The following is a 26,951-nucleotide window of genomic DNA, read 5'->3' on the forward strand; positions in this document are numbered from 1 at the left end:
GCTGTAGTGCAGTCAGAGTCAATGCTTTAAAAAAATGGAATGGCACAAAGATCGTCCACTCAGAAATTTTCAATAACTATTACGCAAAATTCAAGTACCTACAACAACATTTCTGACTTTACGAACCGGCTTATCCGCCAAAATCCCTTCAAAGAATGAAATGAAATATGATTTCCTTTTAAACCTGTATGGTAACTCTACGTCCATTTAAGCTGACATTTCAAAATTAAAAATTAAGCAGTGGGACACACTCGCAAGGTCTCTCAGTTAATCTCAGCGTTCGACTGCCGGGCCACTGTAGCGTTTTTCAAGCTGAGCTCCCGCAATAGATGTAAGAAGAGTTGCACTCTGGGTGATCCATCCCTATCTTCACCTATGTATATTCAATTGGTATTAACTCGCGATAGTCAGGCGGGCACTAAATTAATCCACAGCTGCAAAAGCTCATCAACGGAACAACGATCGATTGAAACCATTTTCCAAACCAGCTAGCCGCTCAATACATCACCACCACCCACATAGTAAGCGGGTCAGTGTACTGAAATATACCAGGCAGCTCTCGCAGTGTATGCGTGCCTTACTTAAAATAAAATCTAAAAAAATTGGTAGAATCATCTCGTAGCATATCACAATAAATTTAGGCTAAAATATATAAGAGCGGCCTTGACCTCCTCATTCATTTGATATGCTCATTACTGCTCCTATGACTGGAATAATCACTGATCATTGTCTGATCAGTCTAATGGGTGCACATGCCAGTTGTAGTGTGTTTGGAGGCAAACGACTTTTATAGCAACTCTCATAACTATGAAGAAATTAAAAGCGTCGACCATCATCTTTGTCACTCTTCCGTTTTGGTGAGTTCAAGGAAGCTCTCTTTTTAACATTACCTCTGTGTTCGTCTAGCAGATCCGAGCTCGGCTGATTAAAAACTTATTATACCCACAAACTGGGCCCTTAAAATAACCAGAAAACCTGTATCATCCTTTGCCCATTCGACTCTAAAGTGCGCCCCCTTTCTAGGCAAGGATGGAGACAGCCGCAACTACCAGCCTCCCTGGGTAACTGTGCCGATCATCTTTCGTGGCTATAGAGAGTTCCCGTAGTAGGTTGGCCAAAAAAGTGGTGTTTTCGAGAGTGATGTTCTCCAGAGACCCATTGTCGAGTTTTAGTTGCAACAAAAGCATCTCCATGGAGAAACAAGCCATATACGGGTGCTGGTGTAGATTTGCTTGTTATAAGTAGAAATGTAATAAATTTATTAAAAGACAAGTTCAATGAGAAAGATTTCCACAGACAGTGAGCTCCATGAGATATCCCACAGGCTGTGGATTTGAACGTCGCAAAATGAAATGCAAAAATCACATTTCCGAGTATGGACTATTTTCGAGCGTAGTGATGAATCCCTACATGGGAAGTACTGCCGTGAGATACCAAAGGTATGCCAGAACACATCTCAGGGTTTGGGATAGGGCACGGAAAATTGGAATAACCCTTCTAACTGCATTCTGTGAGCTCGCTTAAGTCGGATAAGCCCAACTCTGCGTTACCCTCATACATCGTTTTTTCTATATCTCCATTGTTAATTGTAAACTTATTGAGTATTACATAGCCCTGAGGCTGGGTTTTTTTTTGTACACTGGACGCACTGAACGTTCGACATACGGATCAATACCGTCCTAGCACTAATTTATGTAATTTATTTACAATTTATTAAAACTATTTTTTGAATACAATATCAATCAAGTGGCCACCATACTAGCAATCACAAACTGCGATCTTTTTTCTGCGTTTGTCATCACCTTGTCAAGCATTTCGGGTTTTATAGCGTCGACTTCGGTTGTTTCGGTGTAAAGCGATCAATGGTTGAAATTGTACTGAATTGACGTATGTTGAAGTCGATCGGTTCGTAAATGACAAAGTTATTCATTTACATACCGACATAAAAGATGGCGCACCCTGTATAAACTGAAAATTCAAGACTCCTGAGGCGGATCCCTGTTCGCTTCGCACAGCAACACTTTTCATTACGAATTTTCGCTTAAACAGCTCGCTATCACCGAACGCCCTAAATCAACTCCTACCACCAGACCACCTACGCTTGATCAGTGTAGTTCGATGGCGACCTCTCTGGCGCAGAAATGGCGCATTGTGCGGCGAGAGGTGCCTGAAGAAACGTGGTCACAATTGTATTGAAAGGAATGCTACTTTGTGATTTGCATTTGGTACTCCGTAAGAGCGACGACATAGCGTAGTATTTGATTCAAGAAAATTATCCCCTAATAAGTGGAAGTATACTTTTGCGGTTTTGCCCATGGGCTGCGATTTTTTTTTTTATCTTTACAGTCCCTGTTGAAACTATTACTACTTGCACATCTTTTCAAGTTTCTTGGACCAATTTTCATGACCCGATAAACTGGTAACTAAATAAATTGGATGAGATTATAAAATAAAAAATCGCGACAGTTTCATTTCTTGTTATACTAAGTTGATCAGCTGCCAGAAGTATATTTACTTATCGATCCTCCTGAGCTCCTCAGCTATTTTTTTTTCAACGCTATCAACTGGAAAACTGTTGAAGTTGATCGCTTGATAGTTAGCCGAAACTTTGTTTTACGCGCTCAATCATCATAATCATAAAGAATATATCTTCCTCTATTCTAAGGTACGAGTGCCGGCTGAAAAGTTTGCGGCCTAAGGCACTTGATGAATGGGAAGTGGAAAAATTCGATTAAATTATCAAATCATTCGATTAGAATTCAATCCAAATATGAAGATGATGATGATTAATTACTATCGCTCCGATCACTGGGCGCATAGTGCCAAAAAATAATCCATAAATAACCATACCGCTAAAACGATTTCAGTTGCGGAATTACTCTTCTAAACACCGAAAATAAGGTCTGGACCAGAGTATTATATTGACTGACGTCCATCAGGAATCAACAGATTCGACCTTATCAGTGTGACTTCAGCCTTGGCAAATCAATTGTCGACTAGATATTCACAGTACACCAAGTCTTGGAAGACTCATGAAAGAAGATCGTACCATCTCTTTGTCGATTTTAAATCGACTTAGACAGCACGAAAAAGAGTGAAAGGAATGGCTTATATGACGTGTTTTCTTAATTTGGTATCATGTCAAAATTAATAATTACCTATATATTTCCCTAGAAATGCTGTAAATAAATATGAATCAGTACAAAAAGAAGTCATAGATAAATAATGAGTGCTATTTTTTGCTATTGCAGTGGCAAAATTGAATTTATTTTCTATGTCAAAACTCAGTCTTGACATGCTTTATATATTTTTTCCAATGGTTCCTAGGTGGGAAAACTAATGGCTGTATAAAAAGATGTTTTTTTGAGGAGCTTTTTCATGGTAGAAATGCAAACAGAAAATCATAAACCAAATACGCGCATCGACGAAAACCCCGGAAGGCTGAGCAATTTGCAGCTAACCGCCTCTGACGAATTCGTACTGCTGATGGGTCGTGCATCATTCTCCATTTGCGTGTGTGCGACAACGAAACGTTTAAATTCGTACGTCGCTTTAAATACACGTCCATGTCAATGCGCTTCGTGTGCATTACGCCTAAGTTGAGCATCACCTAATACAGCTAGTTGTCGCTAGAGTACGCCGCTATCTGAGGCAGCAGTTAGTACAGGGTGAACATAGGAAATCAAAATGTAAAGATGTTTGGTTATGGCGAAATGGCGTTCATCCTAATGTCTAGCTTTCATATAAGTTTTTGCGATAACGAAATACCAACATTTTAGTATTTTACGATATCGTCAAGAAAAAATGGTATAATGAAAAAGCGGCTGATCGATTTTTTTTTTTAATTTCTTAACATTTCAAGTGTAATGCCTTGAATCCTATTTTGCCTATACTTTGTGTGATATAATCGAAATTTATTAAGGCAGTGACTCATATCATAGTTGTAGAGAGAAGAGAAGTCAATTCTGTATCACCATGGAGAAAAATCAATATGGGTAGATAAGACTTAGATTTTTGGCAGACTTAGTAAATTTAATGGAGTGCAAATTAAATGGGAAAATTATCGCCAGCCACTCATCTTTTGTCTAGCAATTTATGTAATTTGACGCCTCTGGAGTCTAATATCTGAGCTATTTCAAATCATAGTGATTAGTTAATAGAGATTGGTGGGCTGTGAAAAGCAAGTGATAGGTGCATATGAGATACAAGGTGGCGCAAAATTAATCACCCAATCGGAAGGTTTGAGATTTTTGCAAACGGCGTCGTGCGTCAATCATATTTGACACTTGTGAACTAGACAGCTGCAGTATGCAAACCGGCAAGCAGTGGCGCGTGTAAAATTCAAAATAAGATTTCTATCACCCAAATTATTATTTTTTTTTTACACAAAAGTTTTTCAAAAACCAAATCGGATGATTAATTTTGCGCCACCTTGTATAACCCATATAAAATTTTCGTTAAGTTGGCTTATTGGTGTATACCGATCTGATGACGCTGTGACCGATGTGGTGTGGCAAACTACTATTTCCCAAATTATTCAAGCCTTACCGCTATGGGACTCTTATGAGGATGAGGAAATGGGGATTGTGGAGATGATGTAAAGTAGATATATCCAAATTTACACATATCAGCAGCGGAAAACGAATGGGCAAAATCGTGCAGGAGAATTGAAATTTGCATTTAAGTCACCTTTTTTAACTCAACTTTGTTTATCAGAAATACTATTGATTTTCTACAAAAGACGTTGATTATACTAATAATTGCAACATTTATACGAACACCATCAATAATCTATATGAAAACCTAGCAACTAAGGCCAATTTCTGCGACCATTGGCAACCCTAGATAGTCTAGAAAGCAATTACAACTGCCTCATTCATTTAGATATTGAAACCCATCGTTTCGTGTTTGCGGATTTCAATGGAAGGGATATTAGAAAATATAATCGTAAAATTTAGCCTACGGGGCGAAACACCCTCTAAGCCCTGGTAGTCTACTACACGTCACCAGGTTTCAGGAAACAAAAATATAACTCAAGATATGTGGCTGGCTGCCTTTTGATTGGAAACAGTGATGCCAGATTGTGGGAAATTCCCATACTTGAAAATTAAAAATTATAAAAATGGGGAAAAGAGGCATTTTTACATTTAAAACGATTTTCTTTTAACACATAATTCCCAATCCCATCAAAAGTTTTAGAATGACCTAATGCATATGTATCTATCTGACGCCAATGATAGTAAGGCCCTCGCCTTATTTGAAATGGAATTTTTTTGGGTGTTTCTTTAAAAGTGTGTAAAATGGAAACGAAAAAAGATTTTTTGCTTTTGTTTTGAGTACTTTATTTCTTGATCCATTGTTAAAAAATAAAATTTTTTTGGGCATACGAGGTTCGTGCAAAAAGTTGTTAGTCTTCAAAAAATTATCTTCATATGTACAATGGACACAGATATAACCGGTTCTACTGAACCGATTTTGATGAATTAAAATTTATATGACTTGGAATTGTTGTTGTTATAATGTGAACTACGATCATTCGGGTAACAAAATTTTTAGTATTTTTCTCGGGCTTTTAAAGTAAAAAAAGCGTCGATAAACGGTTTTTCATCTTTGAACGTCCACCATTTTGTAGAATTTTTTTTTTTAAGATCTTAGTTCACACGATAACGACATTCATAACGAACAAGAACTTTTTTGTCTTTTTGATTTCAAATACCTGTGAGTCCCATACTCCGTGTTGCCAGCGACATACCGTTTTTTGGAAAACCATTTTTTGAAGGCTGACAACTTTTTGAACGAACCTCATATGGCAAAAAAAAATTTTTTTTTAACAATGCATCAAAAAATAAAATACTGAAAACAAAAATGAAAAATCCTTTTTCATTTCCGTTTTACACGCTTTTAAAGAAACACCAAAAAAAACCATTTAAATTGAGGCGAGGGCCTTAAGTTGGTTATGAATGCGAAGAAATCTTGTCAAATTTATGTTTGATATTTCACGAAAAGAGTTTGTATTTCATAAAGTTTCTATTTTTCATATAATTTCGTGTTTGACTTTTTCGAAGAATTACAGGTTTTAGAAACAAATTTTGTTTTGGATTTCTTCAAAAGCAATTTACAATAACAAAAAGCCTACATATGCGTATGTATTAGGCCGGGTCGATTTGTGGGGAGGCAAAAAAATCGCCCATTGCTCTGTGAAAATCATATTCTAGGGATCAAAATAAAAAACTTTGCCGAAGGAACCATACCTCTAAAACGAATTCTGATGTCCCCCAATTTGGGTCGAAATTTTAGTGTCTTTTGTGGGGAGGCAAAAAAATCGCCCATTGTTCTGTGAAAATCATATTCTAGGGATCAAAATAAGAAACTTTGCCGAAGGAACCATATCTCTAAAACGAATTCTGATGTCCCCCAATTTGGGACGAACTTTTTAGTTTCTTTTCTCATGTAAAGGCCAAAAATGGTGGGTGGATCGTGCCACTGGCATGGGTGGATCGGCCGTCCGAAGTTAGTGGGGGTCGGTCATACATTTGGACTCGATTGGAGCACTCTAAATGGGTCAACGTGGGATTTTTCGTTCGACCCAAATTGGGGGACATCAGAGGTATGGTTCCTTCGGCAAAGTTTCTTATTTTGATCCCTAGAATACGATTTTCACAGAGCAATGAGCGATTTTTAAATCGACGCGCCCTAATATGTATAGATGAATATTATTTTTTAGGCTGAAAAATGTGTTTTGGATTCTGTGGAAATTTTTCAGATGTTTTACGATGTGGCAGTTCAGAGATTTTGCCCGATATTTGTGGGCTACATGACTGGCATCACTTATCAAAAAACGCGAAATAAAAGCGAGCATGTTCCGAAAGCACACTCCAGGGCTTTAGTTATATAATGATCCAACTTTAAGTCGGATGGTCATCTTGTTGTAGGAAGGATTTAATTTCACAAGGACATCTCGGCATCGAAAAGCCAGAATCGCAGTACATAGCTGCGATCAGGCGCAACGCGAGCTGAGGCTCGAGAGGTTCAGGTTTTTCGAAGAAAGCTACTATAGACCGAAATACGTTTGTGCAAAGGGATTGAGTAGCTGGCGAATATGAAAAACGGCCGAACCTTCTATCAAAAATTCGTTGCCTTACAAAAGGTTGCAAAACCGTCGCTATCTCCTGTGAGAATAAAGTCTACGACCGGATGATTGACGTTCAGGGTGTGCAGATCCATGCATATTCTGATCCCGCAGTCGCCGGCGGAGGAACAAAGAAAAATATGAAAGGAGGGATGAACCAAACAACAACTAACCGAATGTAACTTATTTCTGCAGTTTTATTTACAATCTGAGTTAATAAATAAATAGTTGTATCATAATCTTTTTTTAACTTATCCACATACATAAATACATATGATGTCTTAAAAGTACTATCGAAGTTATGTAGGCAGCGATGAATTTACAATGATAGCAAATGAAAGTTGACATAAAACATACACGACATTGTTCAATTGAACGCGGCTTATAAATGATTTCGCAAATTTCGTATAAAAATTAGTTTATGCCAAAACAAATAAATTAAAATAAAAATTTGAAAAAAATTGACTAGTCATAGTTTGCGAAAGCTTTAGCGAAACTCGAAATTGAACAACGAAAGTGTTAATTTGAAGTACACGTACATGTACAAATGTATACTCGTATATTAATGAACTGCCCACTTGGCCTCCCTCTCATCCATCTCATCCATCTCGACGCGCTGGCCGCGCTCCCCAATCCTCCTTTATGAGGTCCGCCGCTTTTTCACCAATCATAATGACCGGCGCGTTGGGATTTCCATTCATTATGGTTGGCATTATGCTGGCGTCTGCAACACGCAGTCCAGACACACCATAAACACGCAAGCGTGGATCCACCACGGCGGTCGCATCCCAGCTGGGACCCATTTTGCACGTGCCCGCGGGATGGTAAATGGTAAATGTGAACTGTTTAATGGCACAGGCCCAATAGGCGTCCGACATGAACTCGTGATGGCGACAATTGGGCAGTGGTATGTTGTGTGGGCGCGAACCGAAACGCTGAAAGGCCTGCGTGTTGGACACATTAATGGCTAGTTTGATGCCCTCAACAAGCACATCGATATCTTCTTGATGTGCGAAGTAGTTTGGTATAAGTTTGGGCTGTTGTAGAGGATTGCGTGAATTAAGCCGCACCCAGCCAGTGCTCTTGGGGCGCAGCAACAGCGGTAAGATAGACCAAGTTTCCGAATTCTGTAGCGGTTTGTAGACGGTGTTGTAGAAACCATCGCGTAGATTGAGAATTTTACGTATTTGTTCACCGCCGTCCGAATTAATCGAGCTGGGTAGAAAATGAAATTGTATGTCGGGCCAGTCTACAGATGAATCTTGATATTTGGTGTTTAGAAAGGCGACACCCTCTACACCGGAGAAAGTCATAGGTCCGCGCTCGCGCAAAATGTACTCCATTGCGACCGGTATTGTTTGGAAGCGTGTACGCGTAACTGTTAGTGGCGCATCCACAACGAAGGTGAGTCCACCCAAACCAACATGGTCTTGCAAATTGTCGCCAACTGGCAGGTCGGACAGAACATTGATGCCATATTCTTGCAGATGATCAGCAGGTCCGATGCCCGAAAGCATAAGCAGTTGTGGTGAGTTTAATGAACCGGCGGACAAGATAACCTCACGCCTCACGAATACTACGTTCCTTTGGCCATGCTTGAGGAACTCCACACCTATGGCGCGTTTGTTTTTATCTATCAGCACTTTGGTGGCGTGCGCATGCAGCAGAACATCGAGGTTCTTGCGTAGACGCACTGGTCTGATAAACGCCTTGCCTGTGCTGCAACGTGATCCTCTGCGAATGGTGCTCTGCGTAAGCATGAAGCCGGTCTGTCGTTCTCCGTTAATGTCACGCACCTCGTAGCCCATCTCCATGCCTGCTTGCAGAAAAGCTATAGAGAGTGGTGTGCGCCAAGGTGACTCCTGCACTGTTAGATAGCCGCCTGTTTCGTGATAGGGCGTTTTAGCTAGGTAGGGGTTGCGTACATCTTCCGATTTAAGGAAATATTTAAGCACGTCTTCGTAGCCCCAACCGGGGTTGCCGAGCGACTCCCAGTGGTTGTAGTCATTCTTGGAGCCACGCACATACACCATGGCGTTGAGTACGCTGGAACCTCCGAGCACTTTGCCACGTGGCCAAAAGCAGCGATCGCCTTTCATAGCTTGACAGTATTGACGCGTGGGCGAAGGTGTTGTTGTGTACTTCCAGTCTAGTTCGGTGAGCTGTAAGTAGCCGGCGAGCGCAGGCACATCTGATATCTCCGTCTCATCGCCGCCAGCTTCGAGTAGTAGAACCGTCCAGTTGCGTACTTCCGATAGGCGATTGGCTATGACTGCACCAGCCGAACCGCCGCCAACAACAATAAAGTCATATTGGCGACGCGTCTAAGGTTGATATAAAAAAGGTTATATATTAAAAAATTTTCCTTTGTATAAATATTGACTTACTCACCATTTGCGGCTCCTGCACTTTGTTCTCCGGATCGATGCTTTGGTAGCGATAATAGTTCATGCCGATCGCCAGTAGTGGGATCATGCCAAGCAAAGATGTCATTGTGCCAAATGCCATTTTTCAGTAATTGTCAAATCCAGGGATCCTCCTTACACTTTTCACGTAGCTTCAAATTACTACTGCTGATACTGAACCCAGTGCTGTGTGGTGCACTGCTCGACAGTGCAGTCTCACCCAAAATCTTCGGTTTATAGTTGCGTATACCACCTGGTCTTGCCGACTTGAACTGAGCGCGAGCCTTCTCGTCCTCTTCCAAAATATCCAGATAGGATTTTATATACAAATGTCGACAAAGATAATTTTTCTTTTGATCTAGCGAAGTGCGCGATTGGTTAGACGACGACTCGACTGAAGTGGAGCAGCCGCAAGCGCTAGTTGAGCACAACGATGACGTGGAGGTGGCTGAAGATGACAGAAAGGAGGATGTGCAATGGCACGAGGCGTAGTAAATGCCGCTATCTGTGCTCGAAGAATTTTTGCGTTTGTGATGACTGGGTTTTTGTTCAATATTTTCGTATATCGTCGCTTTTTTTGGTTGCTGCGTGTTCTGGTAGGTAGACGTGTTGGCGGGAGTTGAGGTGGTGCACGTGCTGCTGCTTTGATCTGTGCTGTTACTGATGAGACTGAGTTTCTTCGCCACTCGAGATTTTTCGTAAGTTTGCTTATTCAGATTGTATTTTTGGCGGAGTCGATAATGCTCGTCGTCGGTAGAACTGGTGGACGTGGTCGATATGCTTGAGGAAGGTGCGTAGATGCTAGTGAAGTCCTGTGAGTGTCTAGTGTATTTGCCGTTGCACGAAGTGAAATTAGAGGATGGTTTTAGATTTTTCGTTGTTTCTCGTTGTGGATGCGGTTGGAGAGATTGCGGTATTTGTTGGTGAGATTTGTGTCGTCTAACAATGCTACATTTCTTTTGCTGAGATATCTCCTGTCCCATATTTTTTTTTGGTGGAATATAGGAAGCTGTGACAAAATGAGAAACGAGAATTTAGTAACTTGTGAAATATATGTAGTTTATAGTCGAAATTTTTAATTAAAGAAATATTACTTTTGTAAATGTAAATGACGGGAAATATGAAAGTTGGAAATATTATAATTTATTCAAATGAAGTGAATGTTTGATATTATATTTAACAGTATACGCCCAACTCCTTGCATAAATCTGGAGTCAACTGAGAAGTCCCCATGCAATATCGAAATCACCTCCCTTCCTTCAATAAACCCTTTTTGAGGTAAAGCACAACCACATTTTGCTTAATGGAAAACTGCTAAGAAAAAAGCCTATTAATGGAACTATCCATAGTATCTCTCCTATGTATTCAGGACTATAAAGCCCCGTGAGACTTGACTTGTTTGTCACGCTGTTTTCCAACTGTTTCCTGGAAGGCGTTTTTCCCGACATGTGGAAAAGACAGCGGTGAGTACTCTTGCTGAAGCCCGGGAAGCCACCTGACTAACCCTCATCGTACCGTCCACTGTGCATGTTGGATACTATTGGTAAAATGCTAGAGTAAATAACCTGCAATTGACTACCGGAGCACCTGGAAAAGCCTGGTGGGCTATTCTCTTACCAGTTTGGGTTCCAAAAAGCTCGGCCGACGGTGGATGCCATTAACACGATAATGGATATTGCACGCGAAGCGCTAAGTGGTAAGAGCCGAAGATCTGGCAAAAAATACTGCGCTATCGTAACGCTAAATATAAAAAACGCGTTTAACTCGGCGAACTGGGCACACATAATGGGTGTACTCTCAGAATTTAAGGTCTCTAGCTACTTACTGCGAATTATTGGCGACAATTTTAAAAACAGGATCCTCTTCTATGACACGGAAGATGGGTTTAAACAGTATGAGGTGACAGGCGGCGTACCGTAAAATTCTGTACTGAGACTGAGTCTATGGAACGCCATGTACGACGGTGTGCTGAGACTCGATCTTCCTACTGGAGCAACACTCGTTAGTCTACGTCACGAACCCCTGAGAATAAAATGCAATGATGCCATTTCGCGCATACAGAAGTGGCTGATATCAGCAAAGTTAGAACGAGTGCATAGTGCTCTATCAGGACTTATGCCAAATATAGAAGGGCTACGCAAAGAAAAATGTCAGTTACCCTCCCTGTTATAGTGTATTTAGCACCGATATGGGCCGATGCGAAAAAATCGTTCATAAAAGAAGTAAAAGCGACACACAGGCTTAGAGTGTTAAGAGTCGCGAGCACTTACCGCATGATTTCCGATGATACGATAGCCGTAATATCGAGAAAAATCACGGTTGATCTGCTCATCAAGAAGGGGTACAAGCCAAGAGGGAAGAAGACGTCTTGCAGCGTTAAAAAAGGGAAGCGGAAGGATATCATAAAATAATGGCAACAGCGCTGTGAGCATTCTACAAAGGGTCGCTGGACCTATAATCTAATACCGGGCATTGCCAAATGGCTTGGTAGAAAGCACGGCAAAGTTGACTTTTATGTAATACAATTGCTGAGCGGCCATGGATGTTTCACAAAATATTTGCATCGCTTTCATTTAGAAAAAGACCCTTTTTGTCCTGTCTGTCCTGACGCACTAGAAACTGCAAGGCGCGTTCTATTTATTTGCCCTTTGTTTTGGCAACGAAAGAAATTATCTCTTAAACGCCTTCGGTGAGTTCCCAACAGAAGTGATCCTCATAGGGCACAGCGCGACGAGGCAGACAAATGGCATACTTTTAGCGTAGCGTAAGAAGGAATGGGCCCGAAAGGCAGTCCTCAGACCACAGTAACTGGTGCAGCAGAACAAGAGGAAGTTTTACTTCGGGTTAAAGTCTCACACTGGCACCCACAATGGCCATCTAGGTTTTCGATGCTTTCCTCCTACTACCAAAAAATTGAGATATAAAAAAAAAATTTAGTCAGAGATAGGGATAGAAATAATGATTAAGATAATGATAAGAATTAAGATAAGCGTCAAGTTAAAGATAAAAATTAAGACAAGGGAAAAGAAAAAGATAGAGATGTATACTTTAGTTGAATTGGGTCCTTTGAAGAAATTTCAGATTAAAGAGCTATAGAAGGAATATAGATCAGATTTGTAGAGGGTTGGACCAGTCTGAACACTGAGTTAGGAAAACCATTGTACTACACCAGGATAGATTACAGTGGAGAGAGAGAAGATAGAGAGACTGGATAGATGGTTGACCAGACGGAACAATTGGTTTGAGGTCATTCATCAGCAAATTTTTTGGATTCACTCATGGATCTTAAGAAATCCCGAAGAGGAAGAGTATAAACCTTATCCATACACAGTACATCCTGCCCCCACAGCCTAAGTCTGATTCTGGAAAGCGCCAGACAGCTACACAGAAAATGCTATGCAGTGTGCTCATTCTCAAGGCTGGATAGGGGTATTGGGACGCCAATGATTCCCATGGTAGCCATATGCTGATCACAGGCGTTCTGCCCTATGAATACACCCACCAGTACTCTCGGGTGCTTTCTACTAAAAACTATAAGAAGCCGATTAAAGGATATGGTGCGCTCGAAATAAAAAAGGTTGTTGTTGTTGTTTTTGAGGTGGTTGAACATTTCCACTGAAATACTCCTAATTAGTGACCAGCGCCGTTTTACTACCACTGTCTCGTGTGATGATGTATTTTTTTTGTTTCCAAGTCAGATCCATTTAGTGAGGTCCAAGTATAACAGCAAATCCTTTATCTCGATGTCTGAGATTTCCTTAATTTGCTGTAGGAAAGGCTTACCGAAGGATCGGAGTCGTGCCCTGGCTAGTCCCGGACATTCACATAAATAGTGGAAAAGACTTGAAGGGTAGATTGAGTCAAGCTACATGATCTCCTCCTTTCCAATGACCTGTAAGGGTTGCAGTGATGCGTGAAATGTTTGGCCGAGAAAATCCTAGCAGGTCACTCGTCCTTTGGATATTATATGACGACCATGTGTTTTTTGTTGTAATACATGTAGGTATTTGATTCCATCTTCTTTCGGCTAAAGCATGATAGTGTGAAGCAATGGATGCTTTTAATGTGTTCAGTGGGGTGGAGACTGCCACCGCCTCTTTTATGTCTCGTGTCGAACCTTTTCTTGCTAGCTCATCCTCTATCTCATTGCCCCGTATGTTCCTATGACCGGGGACCCATATCAGAGTAATTTCAAGCCAATAGCTGAGCAGTTCCACCTCCTCTCTACACTGTAAGACCCGTTTGGATGAAATGTAGTTGGAGTCTAAGGCCTTAATAGCTGCTTGACTGTCTGAGAAGATAGCTACTCTTACACCAACTTCCTTATAGAGCTCTAGGGATTTGCATGCTTCTCTGATCGCTAAAAGTTCTGCGTGGAATACGGTGGCATAATCAGAAAGACGAATTGACTGAGATAGGTTGAGTGGCTCCGAATGGAAGCCAGCTCCCACACCACAGTTCATTTTAGAACCATCGGTATAAATTTCGATATCGTGTCTTCCAATCACCTCTCCTTTGCTCCAATCGGCTCTCGGTGGAAAACGTACCGTAAAGTCTTTCTTGAAGTTGAGGTCGGGGACTGTGTAGTCTGATCCGTTTTTGAGCAGCGAGAGTCCCTGTAGGAGGATCTTACTATGACCGTACAACCTTGTTGTCCAGATTCCTATGTCTCTGAGTTTCACCGCGCTACAAGTAGCTATTGTTTTAATGTGTAAATCTAATGGCAATAGATGTGTTAGTACATTGAGCGCCTTAGTAGGACTGGTGCTAAGCGCTCCTGTAGTTAAGATACACGCTGTTCTTTGTATCTTGTTCAGCTTAGGTTTGTTGTATTTCCTTTCTGTTGCAGGCCACCAAACTGGTGCCGCATATGTTAGCACTGGCCTTACAATGGCTGTATAGGACCAATTGGATAGTTTTGGTTGGAGACCCCATTTTTTCCCAACATTCTCTTACACGTGTAAAGTGCTATATTCGCTTTCTTTACCCTGTACTCTACGTTGGACTTCCAGCTAAGTTTGGGGTCCAGGATAACCCCTAGGTATTTTGCCTGTTTGGTTAGCGTGAGGCTGACGCCGTTTAGTTTTGTGAGATTAAAGTTTGGCACCTTGGTTTTCTTGGTGAATAGCATCAGTTCAGTTTTTCTCGGGTTTACACTTAAACCACAGTCCGTGGCCCAATTGCTGAGTAATACCAGAGCTCCTTCCATAATCTCACTGATTGTGGTTGGAAACATTCCTGAAACCATAAGCACTATGTCGTCCGCGTACGCCACCACTTTAATTCCCTTTCGGTTAAATTTGGTGAGGATGTTGTTGGCGACTAGTAACCACTGCAGAGGGGATAAGACCCCTCCCTGAGGGGTTCCCCTGTTGACAGAGCGTTTTATCGTGCTGCTGCCTACCTCACCGATGTTCTCTATCGATTCGTTGAGACCTATGTCTGTGTTTAACATGTTAAGAGCCTCAATTATGGATCTTGTGCTAACATTGTTGAAGACCCCCTCTATGTCGAGGAAAGCAACTAGTGAGTATTGTTTGTATTCTATGCTCCTCTCAATCGCACTTACAACCTCATGAAGAGCTGTCTCTGTGGATTTTCCTTTGAGATAGGCATGTTGGGATGGTGAAATCGTTATGTCTGTAATCTTTTCCCTGAGATATACATCCAACAATCGCTCGAGAGTTTTGAGGATGAAGGAGGATAGGCTGATGGGTCTGAAATCTTTCGCTGTATCATGACCACGTCTACCAGCTTTGGGGATAAAGATCACCTTAACCCTCCTCCAGATTTTTGGTATATGCCCTAGCATAAGGCTTTTTCTGAAAAAGACCTCCAGCCAAAGAATCGTCGTTTCTCGAGAATAACAAAAAAAAGCAAAAGGTATCTAGTATTATAATATTTTCCCTACAAATGATTTATAATTTGTTGTTATTTTTTTTTGTAATGATGATGTAGAAAAAACCACGCAAATACCAAAAATCTGCTCTTGAAAAATAAAAGGGCCTGTTGCAATCACGAAGAAAAAGTTTACTGAATATTTATTCCAAATCTTTGCTTTGATAAATTACTTTACTTAGGAAAAAACCACAATTATTTTAGTGTCCGTATATCCGCAACTGCAGGCATTCGATATGCATCGACTTACGTAGGTGGCAAGAGCTGGTGATACAGAGAAAATCATGTTTCTCAAACACTCCCTCAATTTGAAAAATCCTATAAAAACATTTCGTCTAAGTTATGCTTTTCAATTTATTCAAGTTATGCGGAAACTCAAATGAATAAAGCCGCAGAATTATTTTAAATTCATTTGCAATCAAATTAGTTAATTAATTATTCAATTTATTTATTATTACTAAGTTATTTCCAATTTGGTTGTAGGGTTATTTAATTGCATGCATTTTATATCCGCGAATTCTTATGAAGCAGGCCAAAAGAAAATCAGAATTCCTTTCAAATCTACATCGCGTGCAACTTTATTTGAAACTTAAGCCGAAACTCAAAGACAAAGGCGTTGATTTTTCCTGCTATATAATGAATATTTAATTAATTAGTACTGTATGGGTGTGTGTATGTGCACGCGCTCAACTACATTTCAACGCTGGCAACATAGCCGAGAAATGCATATAAAAATTAATTTCAAAAATTAACATTAAACAATTGCATGATTAAAATCAATTTGAATTTCATTAAACTAACGAACCAGCGCGAAGGTGGTCCTGTTATGCAATGGCAAAATTATTATAGGCGCTCATTTCCTCTATAAAAAATATACACGTCAGAAATAGGCCAAATGTATTTTTTTTTTTTTTGTTTTTTTTTTTTCGTTATTTGGGTCTTTGTCGGTGCGTTTGTTAAGATGATATTTGCAGTTTGTCAATTCTCAACACCAGCGTTGGTAGAGTTAGGACACAAAAGATGTATGCATAAATTGCAATCAACGCGAATAAGTAAAAACAACTACAACAACAACAGTAATAGGTAAATATTTCAACAGCCGTATGTTAATTTAGGCGAGTAGCGCAACAACCAAAACAAATAATCACAAAAAACGAGGCAACAATAAATGAAAAAGCGACCATCAGCCACAATAAGCTAACTCAACAGGGTATAATAATAATAACAATAAAAACCGTTGGTGCAAACATTAGCGTTATTGATTGCCCAATTTGCACAGGCGGCGTGCGTCATGCAGCCAAGCAGCGGCCACTGCGGATGGTAAACAAAAGACTTAGGCAACAACGAACTAGTTTCAATTTGACGCGCACACACACGCACAAAACGACGTTGCATTGTGCGCGCGCGCGCATGCGTGGTCTCATTTTTCTTTCTCTCTCTTGCCAGATTCATGTGTGCGCGTGTGTGTGTGTGAAATTTCATTTTCATTTGCGTTTAGCTGAAATGTATTTGTTTGTACAATAAATATATTTTTTATCGTTTTTGCACTTTTTATTTTATTTCATTTACTTGCAGTCTCTAATTATTATATTTACTACAGTTGGCGTATTTGCGCATAAATATTTTTTTACGCCATCTTCTGGCTGTTGGCTATCGCTGGCTTGTCGCGGCACTGTTATGTTTGTCAAATGTTTTCTATTTTATTGCGAAATGGTTGGAGGAACATGTTTTTCAAGTTCATTGCCATATCGCGTCCATTCGTATGGCTCCGTTGGCTGCGTTGACTGCTGCTGTTTTGGTCACTTCCATACTTTCCTTTGCAAATTTCCTGTAGTCGAATCGCTTATCTCCTCGATGTGTCGTCACATGCGGAAGAGCGATCATTGCAATTGCAGATCGTTGCAATACCAAGTTTTCCAACAGCATTTTTACATCAGGCGTTTATCTTATTTTCTTTGCATTTCCTTTCGCGTGTTTCTGATTTTATGGCTAGCGTCGCAAATATACATAATTTCTATTTCCATTTACGGCAAGCTCTTGCTTGCCTTCATTACTTCATGTCAACGAGCTGTAGCTGGTTACAAAACAAAAGATAATTCCTGTTGACGACATTTTTTTGATGCAATCGCATCCACAAATAGCTATGAGCTGCTTTAGGAAATATGAGTCAGTTTTACACAATTGAAAAAAAAAAAAGTTTTCCGTTGGCCAGTGAAATTTGCAGACTCCAGTGAAAATCCTCTTAAAAAATGTTAGTTGTACTGGTCATTCGCGCTCAGCATTTCATTTGTAGAGGCAAAATCAGTCTAGGTATACAGACTAGAGTAGCACCTGTAAGAGGTGGATCAAAGTAAAATGATTAGATTAGATTCTATATGAGGTTTGCACTACTTCATGGTCTTTTGTGGCCTCTATTCATCACAGTAGCTCATCCAGACCCATTTCCCTTTCCAAACTCAAGATGGAGCTGGATTGGATTGAGCGTATGTGCCTTTCTTCTGGTTGCAAGATGTCTGGCCAAGATATCTCAACCGCCTCCGCGCTATAGCGCTGCATTAAAGGTGAAGGTACATTGGCGTCACTTGAGATTGGTCGCAGAAAAGACAAAAGTCCGTAGACCAGATCCCGATGATGTGCAGATGACTATAGTTTGGTGCCAGCAACCCTTCCCTTAGCCCCAGCTCTTTACTCCTAAGCATCTCCTTGTTGGTGCGTTCTCCCATAGCAAGGAAGGACTCGGATCCTATTAAAGGTGAGGCGGCAGCCTCTATCGCCAATGCGTCCGTTATTTCATTCCCAGTTGGTGCGTTCACCCATAGCAAGGAAGGACTCGGATCCTATTAAAGGTGAGGCGGCAGCCTCTCTCGCCAATGCGTCCGTTATTTCATTCCCAGTTGGTGCGTTCTCTCATAGCAAGGAAGGACTCGGATCCTATTAAAGGTGAGGCGGCAGCCTCTCTCGCCAATGCGTCCGTTATTTCATTACCAGTTATACCCCTGTGTTCTGGTACCCAAATAGCCGGATGAAATTGTGCATTCCTAGATTAAGTCTCTCGATACACTCAAGGACCGGTGAGGATTTGAACTCATAGGACGATAGGGTCATGAGTACTGCCTGACTGTCACTTAGAATGGCAATTCGCTCATTTCTAACACAACACACATGAAGTAAAGTGATTCAATTGCCTTTGTTTTATGATACCCATATCAACGTGCATCACAAAGGTGCACAGTGTGTCGTCCCCGTATAAGCGTCGCTCAAAAGTACTAAACATGCCCCGATTTTAATTGAATTTTCTCTACATGGTCTACGTCTAGAAAATCGAGATACATATTTCAATTTGATGCATATTTTACTCTTATTATAAGTTAGATTAGACACCAGGACCGGCCGCTTATAGAAAAAAATATTTTCTTTTTTACATTTGAATCCAGAGCTTACACTAGGATAAACGAATGTAATTGTATCCCGTTCTCAATAACTCTACTTCTGCCCGTCCGCTGCTTGAAAGATTTTGAGGACAAGTTTTGCAATTCACCCGTAGAAGCTCGTAACTGGTGCATTGTACGTTCGGTGAATGAGCTGAAAATTGGCTGGTTGACTAGCTGAACCGAATTTTTAACGTGAAATTATCAAGAGCAAATAACTGTATTTAGTGTATGTTCTCACAAATCACACAAGTCTACATTACATCCGGAAAAGGCCAAAGGCATAATTGGTCCATACTTTTGCATACCGACATGGAATTAATGCCACCATCAAACCATCAATGGTGTGAGCGCTGGAAGGAAATTAATCACAACTTCTAGATGCCACATGACACATATGTAAATTCATCCACTTCGGCATTACTGAGTGGTTATACGAAAATACTAAGCCAAGTTCAGAAAAAAAGTTCTGTACTTTTAAATTCTCGAATTGCCACTCAAAGTCGTAAATGTTGATACTTTTCTCTACTTCTTACTAGGAAGTTCTTCTTCTCACTTTATGTAAATATATTTTTCATAAGTTTTCAACAATAATAAAATATTTGTTTGGCAATTTACATTAGTGTTAGCCGCTAGCTGTTCGGCAATTTATAGTCTATTGGGTGATAATTTTTCAGATTTTGCAGAAAAAATTACCAATATAAGGCAAAGCGCTTGTGCAGGCTATGTATTTAAGTGCCTTGATCTCTTTATAATTCGTATTTGCAATATTTCTCATCCGTGTAGGTAATTGAGTAGTAAAGTCCTCTCTGGACGAACAAAACTAACATTCTACAAGGCTCTCATCATGCCAGTCCTAACGCATGGCGTAGAAGCTTGTACGATGACGAACATCTGATGAAGCGACGCTTGAAGTGTTTGAGAGAAAGCTTCTACGGAAGATTTTTGCGCCTTTGCACGTTGGTGACGGCGAGTAGACGATGGAACAACGACTGCTCGGCCAAAATCGCTTTAGTGGTTATGGCGCCAATCAAGAAGAAGCTATTGTAATATTTTTCATATAAAGCACATATTCGGACGCCTGGGGTGGCTCTTTCTAAGCTACTTCAAACCTCCACTTTATTATACCAAAATTCATTGGCTATAGAACTGTATGACCGAAATTTTTCTTACAAATTCTGATTAAAAAGTTTGAACTTTAGATGAAAATTTATTGATTTTTTTTTAATTTTCACTGAGTTTAAAACTTGAATTTATATAGTTTTTTGTAGGAGAATGAACTATATTTTCATATATAAATTATAAAAACTAAATAAGACAAAAATAAATTGTCTAAACTGGAGAATAAGTTATAGTCATCTAACACACCAAACATAATTTCAAATGAAGACTTCTACGCGCTCCCAAACAGTGTGCGCGAGTTTTGGTTTCTGATGCCAAATAAGGAGTTAGGCATATGACAGAAGACGTTGGAAGAGACTAGTCTCCGCCATATGTGGAACATTTTTAAATTTGTACACCAATTTTGAACAACACATTGTAATTAATTATTGAATGTACGAGTATTACTGCGATTTGTTCCAAGGAATAGATAAATTTAACAGACTAGGGTCCCTTAAGTGGCATATTCTTCGTCAACTAGAGCTAAAAATATGTCTAGGAAATTCACACGTTATGAATTTTCACACAGTAAAAAAAATACAGTAGATTCTGTTTATGCGGTTTTATGCGGTTTTGAAATAGTGCGGTTTTTAAAAAAATTAATGCATGTCGACCTATCGGGAATTGTAACGGGTGATCAATTAAGAGGAGTTTTTTTCATTTGCGTTTTTTTTACAGATCGCGCGCGAGTTGTGGCAAACTGTCATCGTGGATTTGTTGAACAGCGTTTGGCATTTCATCATGGAAAGACTCACACCGCAACAACGTCTACAAATTGTTCAACTGTATTATGAAAATCAGCGTTCTGTGACAAATGTTTTTCGTGCGCTTAGACCGCATTATGGTCAACATAATCGGCCTGCCTTAAACACTATTCGACATACCATCAACAAATTTGAATCCGAATATTCATTGGTGGATAATTCTCGACCGAATAGACCACGTCCAGCAAGAAGCATTGAGAATATAGCGGCAGTAGCAGAGAGTGTACGTGAAAACCGCGATGAATCGATTCGGCACCGTTCTCAGCAACTTGGACTGTCGTATGGAACAACTTGGTCAATTTTACGGAAGGATCTTCATTTAAAAGCATACAAAATACAGCTCGTACAAGAACTAAAGCCAAATGACCTTCCTGCACGTCACCGTTTTGCTGATTGGGCTCTTGAAAAGATTGAAGAAGATCCGCTGTTTTCGAGCAAAATTTTGTTCAGCGATGAGGCGCATTTCTGGCTCAATGGTTACGTCAATAAGCAAAATTGCCGTATTTGGGATGAAGAGCAACCAGAATAGGTTCGAGAGCTACCTTTACACCCAGAGAAAACAACGGTCTGGTGTGGTTTATGGGCTGGTGGAATCATCGGTCCATATTTTTTCAAAAATGATGATGGCCGCAACGTAACTGTGAATGGTGCTCGCTACCGTACCATGATATCGGACTTTTTGCTACCTGAAATTGAATCTAATGATCTCTACGACATTTGGTTTCAACAAGACGGAGCCACTTGCCATACAGCTCGTGAAACAATGACTTTATTGAGAAGTCATTTCGGAGAGCAGCTGATTTCACGTTTAGGACCTGTGAGTTGGCCACCAAGATCTTGTGATATCACACCTTTGGACTTTTTTCTTTGGGGATTCGTGAAGTCCAAGGTCTATGCTGATAAACCAGCTACGATTGAAGCTCTGGAAGCCAACATTACGCGTGTTATTCACGACATACCAGTCGAAATGCTCGAACGAGTGATTGAAAATTGGACCTTCAGAATGGACCACCTTAAGCGTAGTTGCGGTCAACATTTGAATGAAGTCATATTCAAAAAGTAAATGTCAAAGAATGCCCTTTCAAATGATAAATAAAGGTTTTGAACATAATTTACATTTTTGTTTTTTTTTTAACTATTGAAAAAAGCACCTCATGATTGATCACCCGTTACATATAAACAAGATTCTAAACCAGCTAAGCAAAAACTCATCACAGATTACATCAAAAATGCTAACCCTACAAGTATGGAGCCGCCTGCATCACCATCCAGATCAGACGTGTACATTTCCTCAAGTGACGGAAGTGATTTTACGCCAAATCCTAAACGAATGCGCAACATAGGGGTATTGTCTGATTCTATTTCTGCACTACTTTCAGTTTGTATAATAATTTTATTGTTATGTAAGCCTTTATAAAATAAAATAAAATAAAAATAAAATATTTCTGACGATGTAAATTTATTTTTCAATTCTGACGTTTCTTAAATAAAGATATAATTTTCAAAAATACAAATTTTTGTTTATGCGATTTTATTTAATTATTTCAGATTCATGCGGTCTATGGAAGGTATCTATAGTTATAATATGGGACTAGTACCCTTTTTTATGCGGTTTTATTACATTATTTCAGATTTATGCGGTTCTTAGCACTTTTAAAACGTATCTATAGTTTTACTATAGAACTGGTAGCTTTTTTTATGCTGTTTTTTTTATGCTGTTTCTTGCGGAACGTATCTACCGCATAAAAACAGAATCTACTGTAGTTAGTTTGGTTTGAAGTCCTTCGGGCATTTATTTAGCCGTAGTTAGGTATTCTCAGAAAAATATTAAAATCATTTTTTTAATTCTGGAAGTGAGTTTCTTTCCGTTTCTTTTAAGAAAATCCCTCGCGTTGCCATTTGATGCATCATAGATTTGTATAGAACTCCAAATTTCGACACTTGTAAGGAAACGTTTTTTTGTTGGGTTCGTTACTCTCATTTGGTGAGGAAAAAAAGTAAAATCGAATGAATGTCACAAAAAACATTTAAAGTCTCTATTTTGATTATTAAAACCAAATTTTCAGAGAAAAAACTTATACATTTTCACTTTTGATCACCAAAAATAAATTATTTGGTCTTAATTAATCCGCAATATTATTTCTGTTATTAAAACTGTATTTAAAAAATAAAGTTTGAAGCCACTATTTTTGATTACTAAAACCAAATTTTTCGCCTAGCAAAACAAATTTTAAAATTTTCACTTTTGATCACCAAAAATAAATTATTTGGTCTTAATTAATCCGCAATATTATTTCTGTTATTAAAAAAAAAAAGTTTAAAGCCACTATTTTTGATTACTAAAACCAAATTTTTCGCCTAGCAAAACAAATTTTAAAATTTTCACTTTTGATCACCAAAAATAAATTATTTGGTCTTAATTAATCCGCAATATTATTGCTATTATTAAAATTGCATTAAAAACAAAAATTTAAGGTCTCTATTTTTGATTCAAACCAAATTTTCCACCTAGGAGAAAAAATTTTACTTTTGATCAAAATAAAAAAACAAATTATTTCGTCTTAATTAATCCGCAATAGTTGTGCTGTTATTAAAAGTGTATTTTAAATTTGCAGCTTCAGCTCAAATGCTGCAGAAATGCTTATTCATTATTTCATTACCGCAAAAACCAGATATTTTCACCTCACAAATTTAACCAATTGTAATTAATTTTTTATTGATGCTATTAAAACGCAGTACAAAAAATTATAGATCACAGCACATACTCGTATAAACACACATTTTTGTTTTAGTAATTGTAATTTATCTTTTATTATTGGAATTATTCGTATAAATTTACAGTTTTAAACCTCAGTCCTCTACTTTTTCGTTTTTGGTTATTACCCGAAATAAATGAATAAATTTTTACGCCGAGTGTTGCTTGCAAACGCTACAATCGCCTTCGGTTACGTATACGACCTGTATGCCAAAACGTCTCAATTGGTACTGAGTAAATCGTAAATGATTACTGCTGCAGTAGCCGCAAAGTCAACAAGTGGGCAGCTATTTAGTTAGCTAAGCCACAGACAAAGCGACAAACAAATTACCAAACGATTGAGTCGGCCGTCAATCCAACAGACAATGGAACGCAGCGTCAATGAATCGAATGTGTTCGCACAACAGCGCCTCAAGCTGCAGAAAAGGCAAAGCAACAAACACAGCGTCAGCGTTGGTATATTTTATTTGAGTCTTCCACAATTACAGCTACCCGTGGTTGAGTTTTTTGTTTGACGCTGGTGCAGCCGCATTCATTGAGCGCGCCATCGAAATCGATGCGGCGCTTGTGCTGCCACCATGTCCGCATGTTGATGGCCTGGCCCTGGTGTGTGGTTGATAATTACTGCCGCCACACGTTTGCCACAATGAACACTTTGTGAATGTATGTACAATATGTATGAATGAATGAATGTAGATTAGTTTCTATGGGCGCACTTGTGTTGCAACCGCCGAACCCATGTTCGTGTGTGTGTGCGTGTGTGTGTGTGTGTGTGTAGTGGTTTAGTAACAAACTGGCGCACATTGATGCCGCAACTTTGGCTGCTGCCCACTCGCGGCTTTGAGTCAAGTTAGTCCGCACAGAGGCGTATTAAGTTGAGCCACACGTTTTTGTGTTTTGATTTAATTGATGATTTCTGAAATAGTTTTTGGCAGCATTAGAGCTTTGCTTGTGTGCACAGTTTAATTAAAGCCCTTGTTATTTTTTAATTTGTATTGGACTTTCATTCAAGGTGGCGCAAAACTAATCATCGAATTTTGTTTTTAATAACTTTTACTAAATACCAAAAGAAAAAGAAGTTTTAAACCCCTAGATAAATACAAATGTATGTTAGAATAATGCTAAACAGTCTAATTTTATCATAACTTTGTAAACTCCTATGTTAAAATGAATTTGGGCGATAAATGAAATGAAGAAGAAAAATATTTTGAATGACAGAAATCTTTATTTTGATCTTTATCCCCGCTCCATTGCTTGCCTGTCTGTATACTGCAGTTGTCTAGTTCATAAGTGTAATAATTATAAATCTTCGGATAAAGTGATTAATTTTGCGCCACCTTATAGAACTTAAATCAACGCCGAAAAATGAAGTGTAAACCAAGCCAAGCAAGTTTATGAATTGTCTTGTGCGAGACTGTATCGAAAGCCTACAAGAAAGCTGTATACGAGGGGTGCCTTTTATATTTCGGGATTAGAGAACAAAAACAAATTTTAATCATCGAAAATCACTTTATTGTTTTTTTAAATACTCTCCATGAAGATCTATACACTTTTCATGCCTTTGAACCAATTGTCGAAGCACTTTTGCCACTCTGAATGAGGTACCTCCAAAACATGCATTCTGAATGCCGCAACCGCTTCTTCAGGTGTCGAAAACCGTTGACCTCTCAGTTTGTTTTTTACGTATGGGAATAAAAAGAAGTCATTCGGTGCCAAGTCAGGACTATGTGGCGGATGACCCATTAATTCGAAGTTTTGGGTGCTCAAAAATGCAGTTGTTTGAGCCGATGTGTGAGAGCTCGCATTGTCCTGGTGAAGAGTGATCCGTCTTGGCGAGTGGTTTTTCTAATTTGTTGGAAGACAACTGGCAAACAAATGGTTGTGTACCACTCAGAATTTACTGTTCTGCGTTGTTCTAGTGGTACGGTTGCGACATGTCCAGTTTTTCCGAAAAAACAGGCGACCATTTGTTTGGAAGTGCTTCGTGCGCGAACAACTTTTGTTGGATTTGGCTCATCTTGAAACACCCATACAGTCGACTGCTGTTTACTTTCGGGCTCGGCTCATACGCGTAAATTCATGATTCATCACCTGTCACGATGTCATAGACGTGTTTCGAAGCCCCGCGATCGTATTTTTTGAGCATTTCCTTCGACCAACCGACACGAGCCTTTTTTTGAGCGATTGACAAATTGTGTGGGATCCAACGCGAACAAATTTTTTTTGACAGTCAAATGTTTATGCAATATTGAATGTATACTGGTCCCACTAATGCCTAAGATTGTCTCAATCTCACGATAGGTCACATGACGATCTTGCAATCAGTTCGTTAGTTTGCGCACAGCATCAATGGTTTTCGGAAGAACAACTGATTTTGGACGACCTTCACGGAATTCGTCTTGGAGTGAACTACGACCACGATTGAATTCACCATACCATCGATAAACACCGGTCCTTGATGGAGCTTCATCGCCGAAAAATGAATTAAGTTCATCCATGCAATGTTGCTGAGTTAATCCACGTCGAAAGTTGTAAAAAATAATCGCACGAAAATGTTCACGATTTAATTCCATTTTTGGACCGAGATGAATCTTTTAAGTTACTGTAAACAACACAAATAGCGCTGGTATTTCAAAACGTTCTGAGTACGTAAATGCCAAAAAATGTCAAACTTTGCGATACAGCTATCAGTTGCCAGATTTCAACACCAGGATTGCTAAATCCTGCCAAATAAAAGGCACCCCTCGTATAAGCAGTCTATTTGGCTCCCAAAAGTAAAAGCGAGAACACAAAATTCATTGAAAACGGCTAAGTTGGAACGCTTGGCCAAAAAACCCTGTCGATTGGGGCTGATTAAGCTTTTAACAACTCAAAGACGCAAAGTGCTTTGAAATATTCATCATCTTCCGATGGCGAAATTAATTTTGCGCCACCTTGTGTGTGCATGTGCGACCACATCTAGTACTTTTGCCTTTTGCTCGATTTAAGGTTTTTATTGAATTTCACGCATTAGACAACTAACAAATGCACAAATCATTAAACCATCTGATGAGTAGGTAAATGCTGGTGGTTTAAGTCATTTGGTATTTGATACAATATTTCGCAAAGGGTACGTACGGGCTCCCCTTTTCATCCACAACAACTCTGACTATTAGTGCAGCAAAGTTGAGTGTCGGGCAGATGAGGTTACTGAGGTTCTGGCTGCCGTTTTGCTATCTTGAGTTATCTGAAAGTCCCGATTTGGCTGTAATTCAAACAGGTTTCCAGTTATACCGTGGAGATACTGCGCTGAAGTTGACCTATCTGTCTTTCTGTGTTTGTTTTTTTGCACCAAATAATAGTTCTTTTGAACAGTCTGACCTTTTGGCAAAAATGCGTGGTGTGCAATTCCGCTCTAATCCATAAAATCGT

At 39.5% G+C, this 26,951-nt stretch overlaps 2 protein-coding genes across 3 annotated transcripts in view; both read right to left on the bottom strand.

Annotated features, from left to right (window-relative positions):
* Positions 1–7,308: 7,308 nt before the first annotated feature.
* LOC129239067 (glucose dehydrogenase [FAD, quinone]) lies at positions 7,309–9,637 on the bottom strand. The gene is made up of 2 exons (XM_054874348.1): positions 9,521–9,637; positions 7,309–9,453 (listed from the first exon to the last, which is right to left on the bottom strand). The coding sequence occupies exons 1-2, from the start codon at positions 9,635–9,637 to the stop codon at positions 7,729–7,731; spliced, it is 1,842 nt and encodes a 613-aa protein (XP_054730323.1). The 3' UTR covers positions 7,309–7,728.
* A 13-nt stretch (positions 9,638–9,650) lies between these two features.
* LOC129239068 (uncharacterized) overlaps positions 9,651–26,951 on the bottom strand; it is a 39,704-nt gene continuing 22,403 nt past the window's right edge. The window contains exons 1-2 of one of the 2 annotated variants that reach the window (XM_054874350.1): positions 23,669–23,745; positions 9,651–10,543 (exon numbers count right to left, since the gene is read on the bottom strand). In XM_054874350.1, the coding sequence (XP_054730325.1) occupies positions 9,651–10,517 (867 nt within the window). In that variant the 5' untranslated portion in view covers positions 10,518–10,543; positions 23,669–23,745. Of the gene's footprint in view, positions 10,544–23,668; positions 23,746–26,951 lie in introns of those variants that run through there. The other variant, XM_054874349.1, reaches the window with a different exon arrangement.

This window comes from Anastrepha obliqua, chromosome 2 (assembly GCF_027943255.1).
Source record: "Anastrepha obliqua isolate idAnaObli1 chromosome 2, idAnaObli1_1.0, whole genome shotgun sequence".
In the NCBI taxonomy this organism is placed as follows: Eukaryota; Metazoa; Arthropoda; class Insecta; order Diptera; family Tephritidae; genus Anastrepha; species Anastrepha obliqua.